General features: G+C 41.3%; 1 protein-coding gene across 4 annotated transcripts in view; it reads left to right on the plus strand.

Moving 5' to 3' along the window:
• The window catches only part of RARS2 (arginyl-tRNA synthetase 2, mitochondrial), a 33,040-nt gene extending 23,212 nt beyond the window's left edge, over window positions 1-9,828 (plus strand). For 3 of the 4 annotated variants that reach the window (XM_078380407.1, XM_020790494.3, XM_078380410.1), the window contains 7 exons: window positions 523-647; window positions 2,681-2,748; window positions 2,850-2,959; window positions 5,690-5,788; window positions 6,368-6,442; window positions 7,678-7,741; window positions 9,692-9,828. In XM_078380407.1, the coding sequence (XP_078236533.1) occupies window positions 523-647; window positions 2,681-2,748; window positions 2,850-2,959; window positions 5,690-5,788; window positions 6,368-6,442; window positions 7,678-7,741; window positions 9,692-9,778 (628 nt within the window). In that variant the 3' untranslated portion in view covers window positions 9,779-9,828. Of the gene's footprint in view, window positions 1-522; window positions 648-2,680; window positions 2,749-2,849; window positions 2,960-5,689; window positions 5,789-6,367; window positions 6,443-7,677; window positions 7,742-8,117; window positions 8,188-9,691 lie in introns of all 4 variants that reach the window. The other variant, XM_078380408.1, reaches the window with a different exon arrangement.
• The last annotated feature ends 890 nt before the right edge of the window (window positions 9,829-10,718 follow it).

Here is a 10,718-nt window from a genome sequence, read left to right on the forward strand (position 1 = left end):
ACTCCTGTCTTAGTACTAATTAAGCCTGGCCCTGCTTTGTATCTAGAAGTAGAAGAGATTGACAGTTTCTGGGTAGTATGCTGGGGCACTCCTGCTTTAGGGAGCTTTATCTATCCTGCCTAGATCCAAGGTAGGGTTTTGTTATATCTCGTCCTTCTTTTAAAGTCCAGAAAAGTGAAGCATCCCCCAGTTTGGCTTGAACTCTTAAAACTAGGGTACCATGAATGGTTCTCATGCCTGAATTTTATGAAGAGGGTGTTGTACATTACATTCTCAAATTTTAGTAACTGAAAAGTAACTTATTTTCAGAGTAGAAATTCAGTTCCAGAAGGGCGCTAGTGGCATTTGTACATAAAGAGGTTAGTCTTAGTTATTACCTTTCAGAAATATTTTTGGAAATATTACCTTTCACAAATACCACTTTTGTCTGTAAAGGGAATCAGGTCTTGTATATCCTTCAGCTGCCATTTGTCAGGTGTGGGTGATGCAAATACTGTATGGTGATTTCTGAGTTTGATGCAGATGCCAGCACATGCCGTTTGGGAAAATCCAAGGGATGAAGACTCGAAAAGGAGAGGTGGTTTTCCTGGAAGATGTGTTGGATGAAGCTTGTTCCATGGTGCTAGAAAAAAGTGCTTCTACAAAAGGTTAGATATTGCTTCCTGTCCCATGTATAGGTTTCTCAGGAGAAAGATAAGGTGGTCAGAAACTCCCATTTCTTTAAGGACTTGCCATAGTTTGCTGTGGTCCACACAGTCAAAGGCTTTTGCATAGTCAATGAAACAGAAAGAGATGTTTTTCTGGAACTCTCTAGCTTTCTCCATAATCCAGTGCATGTTAGCAATTTGGTCTCAAGTTCCTCTGCCCTTTCGAAATCCAGCGTGTACTTCTGGGAGTTCTCAGTCCACATACTGCTGAAGCCTACCTTGGAGGATTTTGAGCATAACCTTGCTAGCGTGTGAAATGAGTGCAATTGTACGGTAGTTGGAGCATTCTTTGGCACTGCCCTTCTTTGGGATTGGGATGTAGACTGATCTTTTCCAGTCCTCTGGCCACTGTTGAGTTTTCCAAACTAACCTGAGTGTTCACTGGAAGGACAGATCCTGAAGCTGAGGCCCCAATACTTTGGCCATCTCATGAGAAGAGAAGACTCCCTGGAAAAGACCCTGTTGTTAGGAAAGTGTGAAGGCAAGAGGAGAGGACGAGATGGTTGGACAGTGTCATCGAAGCGACCAACATGAATGTGACCCAACTTCGGGAGGCAATGGAAGACAGGAGGGCCTGGCATGCTCTGGTCCATGTGGTCACGAAGAGTCGGACACGACTAAATGACTAAACAACAACAATTAACCTTATGATTATGCTGGTAGCAGTGCAAGGTCTTAGCAGTTTGTTTCCAAGCCGTGGTAGTGTACTCTTTAAGTTTTGTTTCCTCACTCCCTTTGGAACCTTGTCAAAGCAACACTGACTTCTGCTTCTTAAGATCTCCCAATTCAAGATCAACCTTCCTGAAACCTGTATTTTTTTTTTAAACTATGAACTGGGATACCTAAGAGGCAGAAGTCAGTGTGGCTTTGACAAGATTCCAAAGGGAATGGGGAAAGAAAAACTAAGAGTACATCCCACCATGGTTGGAAACAAGTGCTGAAACCTTGCAGCAAATATTGAAGGAATTATTTTCTTGTCAAAGATCTGACCTGTGTTGTTTGGATTACTGTCTTTTTTTAATTAGTGGGGGTGAGATATTCATTGCTGGTCAGATATTTCTCTTTTCATTTATTTTTATCACTGCTGTATCTGCTTTTATTGCTGCTTTTATTATCCAATTTTGATTGGGTTTTTCATTTCATGTTTTTATCCAACTGGGAAGGCTTTGTGCTGAAAGGTTGTGTGTGCATCATTTGCATGTGTGCATGTCTATCTGTATGTCTGCCTGCCTACCTATCACATACATTCATGACTAAACTATCGTAGAAGTAAATGATTTTTCAAGAAATTATGCAAAACATGGGAGTAAAGGCGCATGTCTAAAGCCTTCGTAGAGTTGTTTCAGATTTATTCCCAGATCAACTTAGAAAAATTACTTTATTTTACACCACACTTTTCAGACCTTCCCTACCCAGCATAGCCAGGTGTCAAGGAATCAAATGTTAATGATAGTTGTTATGTGAACCATCTGCAGTGTTCTACAGCTTGATATTTGAGGCATTCCTAAAACGGGGTTACAATCATCCTATTTTAACTTTTGCAAGGGTGGTGCAGATATATTGGCTGAAATCCTGTTGCGTAGCTGAGTATAACCACCAGAAATAATGTTGTCATCATCGGCAAATCACTCCTGATTAAACACAAACTGCTGCTGATTAAAGGTAATTTGGGGGTGCACACAATTTTTACACAACATGGCAAAGGAACCCTGAAATCACCCAAAGAAAGCCTTTAATCAGCAGCAATGTGCCATTGATGGTGACATCATTAACATTGTGCATATGGAGCTGTGCAACAGGATTTCAGCCACTGTTTACTTATTTCTTAACCCTGGTTAAAAATTAGGAATACCATACATTTACGAGTTTAGATTCACCACTTTAGAAGCAAGGACTAGAAAGCTAGCTCTGAGAGCAGCATCTTGTTGCCTTTAAACTGAGACCATGGTTTTTCCTCTCTGTAATGTGCTCAGTAATCAAAGAAGTGGACAATCGTCTTGAGACTGCTGAAAGGATTGGACTCGCAGCCCTTATTATTCAGGTCTGTTCATGCTCTCATCCATTTGCCATACCTTTTTTCTGAGAAAATTCAGTGATGTTGCTGGAGGGTCTCTGTAATTCTTCCGTAACTTATCATTTCAGGACTTCAAGGGGCATTTATCATCTGATTATCAGTTTAGCTGGGATCGTGTTCTCCAAAGCCAGGGTGACACTGGCGTCTTCCTACAATACACACACGCTAGGCTGTACAGGTAAAAAGCACCGTTAAGAGCTGATTTCCATAACTCGCTTTAGATTGGGTCAACATTGAAGGTGATTGCAAAGAGAGTGAATTTCTGCAAAGCTATTTCAAATGGAACTTTCTTTGGGAAGCAAGTACATTCAAATTAGGTGAAATGCACCAAATAAGTAAATGGGAATATTTGCGTAGTGTTCTAGCCATTCTGATACAGATGGAAATGCTTTCATGCAAAAGCACATGTCTCCTTCCTCTGCTTCCTCCTGCACATTTTCATATACCATATCTGTGTCGGAAGTGTGCATCCCACCCTTCCAGAGCAGGTTTGGAGTTTGTGTGGTGGTAGGGAGTCTGATTCACCAGCGGTGTCCACAGTTGGATGCAACTTTTAGTTTGTAGGATTTCCAAAATTCAGCATGGAAATCCCTGGAAAGACTTTACTTGGAAAACTTTTTTTGAAGTGCTAAATATGGAGGCACTCTCACACTTTTTGAACACAGGCTTGTATACGGGCAAGGAAAACGTAGTTTAGTGAGTCATTAATATTGCTGTTCTGCCACGTTTCCCAAACTGTGGCTGACTTCCTGTTGCTTAATGTAAGCCAAAATATAACTTCTGTTCTGTGCCTCCCCAGTAAATAAAGTCTCTGCTGTGACTTTTGGGGACAAATGTGCGGAGTGGCTTGGTGCACACATGCCTCAAGAATCGTGGCAGGGACACTTTGTTTACCAGGGAGGAACAGATCAAAAATGTACTTATCATTTATATTTATGATTTATTTATATTTATTTATATTTAATCTATTCAGCTTCTATATTGCCAAATGATTTGGCTTATGCTAAGCAACAGGATTTCAGCTTGCATGTCTCCATAACTATACCTTTTGAATTCATCATCGAATTCAGTGCATCTAACTGCAGCAGACAGTCCAACTAGAAAAATTAACAGGTTTAGAATTGACACAAAGGCAGTGATTATTTCTTATACCCCATTCATGCAGACCAAGGCTTAAGACAGAATCAGAATGCTGTGTTTAAAGGCTGGCAGATCTTGTGGTATTAACTTCTTGTTAAACATGAGCTAAATGGACATTTTGTTGCCTAGGTGAAGGACAAGATGGCGGCCTTCCTCCATTCCACATACAGAAATTGACCAGAAAAGCTGTAGAGTTTTTATTCACTAGGGGAAACAGCATGATGGAATATCAGGCTCCACTATGTGGCGCTGCCCATGGAGAGAGTCAAGAAACTTCAGTGGGTCCAAAATGGAGCACCTAGATTGCTAACTGGGGCTAGTCACAGGAATGGGATCACATTATTCCCTTCATTTCAGCAGCTTCACTGGCTGATGGTCCATTTCCAGGAACAATTCAGAGTGCTTGTTCTAACTTATAAAGCCTTAAACAACTTGAGCCCAAGCTATCTCAAACACCATATCTCCCTCTATGAGCCTGCCTGGGTGTTAAGATCATCAGGAGAGGCCTTTCTCTTGGTCCTGCCACTTTCACAGGTGCATTTGGTGGAGACATGGGAATGGGCCTTCTCTGTTGCTGCTCTGAAACGTTGGAACTCCCTCCCACAGGAGGCCAGACTGGCCCCATCTTTACTGTCCTTCTGCAAGCAGGCAAAGATCTTTCTTTACAGGCAAGCTTTTCTCTAAATGACCGGTTGGCTGAGTGGGGTTTTTCAAATGGATTGTTGTATCTTACTACTTTGAATGTGTTTTGGTATTGCTTATATTTTCTAGTATTGTATTCATCTGATCCTTTGTTTTAGTATTTGTACACTCACTGTTCTTAGCTTTGTATACTGTCTTTAAATGATGAACACCTACTCAGGTTCTTTTTAAGGAGAAAAGTGGGATAATAGTTTAAATAATAATTTTTTATAAATACACTATAGAGCAGTAGGCCAAATGAAGTGCTAAGACAAGCTGTGTAGCATTTATGCTTGTGCATACACTCTGGGACAAACCCAGGAGGAACCAATGAGGACGACTATTGCTGCCTGCGAGTGTGTGCCATCTGAGGCCATTGCCAGCCTGGCATCCCTGGATTTGCATAGGAATGTGGAGTGACAGTTTGCCTCTTGGAAAGCAAACGGTTTCAAGACTCTAGGAAAAAGGGTTCTGTGTAGGTATCTCTGCCGATACCTAAAAATGTCTGTCAGTGCAGTTCATAGTACTTGCTCACAAGCCTGAACGCACAGCTGATTTTACTCTTGACAAAACTGTTTTCTGAATTCCAATGGGTCAGAATCCTATTGGATTTGTGCACTGCAAGCCCCAGACCGTCGAAGTGGCATGCCCATTGGTTTCAGCTGTCTGCCACATGCACGGACAGGCCCAGGCTGTACACCCTTTGAATTCTCAAAGGTGCCACTTTTGGAACTCAGGTTCTCGATCTTCAACCAGAATTCAGGGAACCCTGCAAGTAGCTCTGTGTGGCAAAGACTAAGAGCCTTCCCTGTTCTTTCTTGTGGCACACTGAAAGTCATAGAGAAGGGTTTCGAAAAGCACCTCCATGCTGTTCTAGTGAAGAAAGGTGTATTTTTAAAAATTAGCATGCTATCTTAAGTCATTTATCCCACCTAAAGTAGTTCTTTGGATCACAACCACTCTTTTTAAATCTTAGAATTCCCTGTGGTTAAAACACCAATTTGCAATGCAGTGTGACATTCTTTCTTACATGGGGAACTTTACTGGTTTCATTTTAATGTTTCTTCTCTTCCTTCCCTGTCCCCAGCTTAGAAGAGCAGTATGGAGCAGTCGACAGAGTGACTCACATTAACGCCGCATGCTTACAAGATCCACAAGCCATTTCCTTAATTCAGCATCTTCTCAGGTATTTGAGTTTTTATGTCACAACCTTTGCTTGCTTGCATTGAAGACGGTGGAGTTTATGTCTAATAAATCTGGGCAGGATGGGACTGACTTGCTAGTAATTTTGCAGTATGATTCCCTATGCAGTAGGCCCATGAGCTACTCCACAGCCCCTTTGGCCCTGGAGGATTTCCCCACCCATGGGGGGCTGCCGTGGGAAGGGAGGGTTGCTTGCCAGAGGTTTCTGTTCTTCTGGTAGACTGACAGCATTAGATACGGTCCAGAAATCAGAAGCAAGAACCAGAATGCTACAGCTCATTTGCTGATGTTTTACATAGTCTGTATGTAGCATTCATCTGCATGACAGATGCCAGACAATATTTAGTTTATACTGGACAGTCGCTTAGCGGTATTTCTCTCTGCAGTTTCCTTGCATGGAAAGCTTTGAGTCCACACCCAGACTACATATGGCAAATGTGCATAGCAGTTTGTGAGGAATAATTAAGCCGAAGTGGCACTTTACCCTGAAAAATGCTTGGTATGTGATAAAAGTCTTAGCTGAAAGAATGAATCATCACCCTCCCTTTCTTTCTCTTTTCAGATATGATGAGATTCTTTACCACTCTTCACAAGATCTTCAGCCAAAGCATATTGTTAACTATCTCTTGAAACTCAGGTGAGAGAAGGAAAAATGTCTTACTTTTAATAGAATTCAGCTCTTGTGTTTTTTTTTCAAGTGTTCAGTCTCAATATGAGTTGTTTGTATAACTGGTTCCCTTTCAAGCTGAAGCAAGCAGTGGATTTTGATTAGAGCATTTTCCCCCATATCCACCATCAGAATCCTAAATCTTTAATTGATTGAAGGAGCTTTAGATCCTACTACTGCAGACCCATTTTGAAAAGAAGCATTGTGGCAGATCAAAGAACAGCACATTCTCAAAATTAATCTTGAAAAACTTCACTGTGCTTTCAAACTTGAATCGATTCCCTTGCTTTAATGAACTGACACGCTTATTCAGAATGTGAACTTGCGTCAACAAGGGGAAAAAAATCAATTTTCACAGTCTGTTAAGTCAGTCATCTGATTCTGACACAGACATTTTGCCCAGAGGCGTCTTGTAAACTCATTTTACTCCAGTGACCAAAGCCAACAGCAGATTGCATTAATGTAACGAACTGTTCAGAATCTTTTGAGCTATTTGGATTTATTCAGAATATTAGCCTGCAGAAACCATATTCCCTTGGATTCTGATTAGAGGTGGGGACGAGCTGCCAACATCTGTCATCCTTGCATCTCTTCTGTATAGTTTTTCAATATCTTGTTTCCATATTTACTTATGTTATTCTCCTAAGACAACATATCCTGCTAAACATTAAAGAGTCCTGTGACATTTTTAAGACTACCAAGTTTTTTTGTGGCATAAGCTTTCGTCGACTGTAGTCCATTTCTGCCAAATAAAATATCTTAAAGATGCCATAGAACTGTTTGCTCTCTTTGCCCGTTGTTACAAGTCTAGCCCCCTGACAGTATTGCTCTCTATTTCGCTGATACTCTCAGCCCCCCTCAGCACATTAAGGTGTGCATGCAAGAGCCAGACATTTTAGTGACTGGTTTTGGACCATCACCAAGGAACAGTTTGACAGGTGAGATCTGCAACAAAATATGTTGGTGTCTCACCCTGCTTGTCAGCAACACCCACTGTCAGGGCTTCCTAACATGTCTTTTTTTTCAACAGTCAACAGTTATTCCATGACTACTCTTTTGTTACGTTTATTTCCCCATCTGCCCAGGCTTAATCTTATTAAATGTTTGGCAGGTAAGTTGCCTCCCATGTCAGTGCACGCTGGGTTGCAATCCTTTAAAGAGTGGTTTTCGGACTCATTGTTTCTGACTCTGTGTTCCTTTTTCAGCCATTTAGCAGGTGCGGCTCATAAAAAGCTCCTTGTGAGAGACAGTCTTCCGGAACTAGCAGAGGTAATGTAAATAGTCACTCTTTAAATACAGGTTTTTAATAGATAAACCAGTTCTGGGAGGTACATTGGAAAACTGTTGAAGCGTAAGATATAAATCCAGTAAACAAATGAAAATACTGTTTTAAATTTTTATGACATAGGAAAGCAGGAGTTCTTCTGGATGGAAAATCTCCTGCAGAACTTTGGAATATCCCCTGCAGAACTGTCAACACCAGTTAGCATTAAATTGCCATGGAACAAAGCCAAGATTTTCCCCATAAATCCTTTCCTATCTTTTTTTTTAATGCACATGATAACTACTCTTTCTCCTTGTGGTTAGACTTTGTCTTTCTTAACCTGCTACTACTTAGTAGAGTCTCCCACTCTTTCATTTATAGAACATGAAGTCACAATGGCTGTAATAGTAAGTCACAACTGGAGTAGGCCCATTGAATCATCGGGGGTTTGGTGAGTGAATTCGTCTGTATATTCCATGAATTCTAATGGGTCTACTCTAGTTGGGATTTATTACTGGATTTCAGCCACTGACATGAACAGATGCAATTCCATTCTGCTCCTGTCTTGCCATTGTAAAAGCAGAGATTGACAGTTTTGATTAACAGGTGTCAATTTATATAAGATGATACTGGATGCCTCCTTTTATGGTGTCCTGGAATGCTGAGCTGCTCATGTCATGTGCAGTGGTTCAATTCAACAGTAGCCTGAATGGTATCCAATACATTTTGCTGAAGTGTATCTATAATTTCTTTGACATTATCCATTAAATTTTACTGTCATCATTGGAGGTCTGGGTATAGAAATTCTTTGTAGATGGAAACTATTATGGATTCAACAAGCATCACTTGTCCGGAAATAGGCACTGAGGTAGAGAACACCTGAGGGCTACACAAGCTGAAAAAATGGTGCAGCTACTTCAGATACTTTAATTTTTAATAAAGTGAGTGCTAATACCCTGGGTGATGTGGTGGCACTGTGGGTTAAACCGCTGAAGCCTCTGTGCTGCAAGGTCAGAAGACCTATAGTCGTAAGATTGAATCCATGCGACAGAGTGAGCTCCTGTTGCTTGTCCCAGCTCCTGCCAACCTAGCAGTTCGAAAGCATCTAGTCACGCTGGCCACGTGACCATGGAAACTATCTTCGGACAAATGCTTGTCCTACTGCTTGGGAACGGGGATGAGCACTGCCCCCTAGAGTTGGACACGACTGGACTAAATGTCAAGGGGAACCTTTACCTAACACCCTTGGTAAAATGCAGTATAAGCATGTCTTGAGAAGACAGGGCTACACACGTATGCACACCTATCATACAATGCAACTAAAAGTCTATTTTCCAGAAGAGATTCAGAAAATACAATGGGGCAAGTGGGAGATTTGCATAAAAATTTCAGACTGTATAGTCCAGTACGCCACTTCCCACCATGGACAGCCAGATTCCTATGGGAAGTTTCTGAATTCTAGCTTCTTCCAGTGATGCAGGAGGAATGAGGCTGCTCAGCATTAGAACAGAAATTTCCCTAAGCAATATGGATAGTTTAAGTGAATGGTACCCAATTAGCACTTTCCATTGATGACGTTCTTTTTGTCAGCGGAGCAAATTCTCCCTTGCAGCCCCATCCACCCTGGTGTGCTTTCAAAATCTGGTTACGTTGAAATGACTCCCCCCCCCCCAGTTTTCAGGACAGAAGAGTTGTCTTGTGGACACATCATGCAACATAAGCTTCCACACACAATTCTTTTAAGACTGAACTTAGAAGAAACGACTCTTGGTACAAAATGGGCAGGTTAACATTTGGCCTTCTTCATCAGGAGTTTATTCCACCATTTTTTATATACACAGACAAAATTCAGCATCTCTTGGGATGGTTTTTAAAATCTGTTTTGGCATATAGATAATTAGGATCTGAAAAATTGATTGGGATCACCTTTTTGACATCGTATTTTGTTTCTGCAGGCAAGGCTTTGCCTGTTCCAGGCTGCTCGCTCCGTTCTGGCCAGTGGAATGAAGCTTCTTGGAATCATACCTGTGAATAAAATGTGATGGGAAGCAATTCTTCCATGCCTTCTCAAAAATACATTCGCTTTGGTGAACAGAGGTTGTCCTTGTTTTCTCTACATGGCTTAGTCTTTCTGTGCCCTTAAGGATTACTTCAAAAGTCAGTGTGTGTGTGTGTGGGGGGGGGTTATTTAAAAAAAGTATTGTATTTGTGGGTCAAGATATTCTCCAACCAACCAACACGGGCAAGGGAGGGAGAGCACACGTCTCACCTGATTATCGTCTCCTTTTGGGCCTTCCCATGGTTGTATAAAGGATACCTCATAAATCTCACTTCCTGTCGAACTGCTGTAGAATCCTGCTCAAGGACAGAGTAGATCACCTTTGTTCAGGTACTTTATAGAAGAATACTCTGTGTGTCTCCGTCAACTGTATTCCCCTTAAGGAAGCATGGATTTCAAGATCTTAATTTTTTCCCCTTCTGTGATAAAGGACAGGGATGAAACATAAGTCCTAGATAAGTTAGGAATAATTTGCATCAGAAAATTACAACTCGTCTTCTCTGCTTCCTGAGAAAATCAATTCATTGAAGCACTAGGGAAAAATAGTAAACGCAACATCTGTTTATTTCATCCAAATTCTCTCTACAGATTTTATGTTGGCAGGCTTCTTTTTGTGACAGACTGGTACTTCTTGTTGCTCTTCTCCCATCTGCCCCCATAACTAGGAGGTCACTGCAGGAAGTGGTAACAATTTGCACACATCTGTTTCCCAATTTGCTCTTTTGTCTGTATCATTCTCAGGAGAGGGATCTACCTTCTGTTCAGTCCCCTTCCCTACAAGAAAGTCCTGGAGAGAACATGACAGCTTTTAATAATTAAAAAAAAATCAAAGCATTCTGTAGTATTACGGCAAGGAAGAAGACTCTCACGTTCTATAAAAGACTTGGCTCGGCTTAGTCGATGGTCAGACAGACCAGGGGGGC

This window comes from Pogona vitticeps, chromosome 1, assembly GCF_051106095.1.
Source record: "Pogona vitticeps strain Pit_001003342236 chromosome 1, PviZW2.1, whole genome shotgun sequence".
NCBI classification, from domain to species: domain Eukaryota; kingdom Metazoa; phylum Chordata; class Lepidosauria; order Squamata; family Agamidae; genus Pogona; species Pogona vitticeps.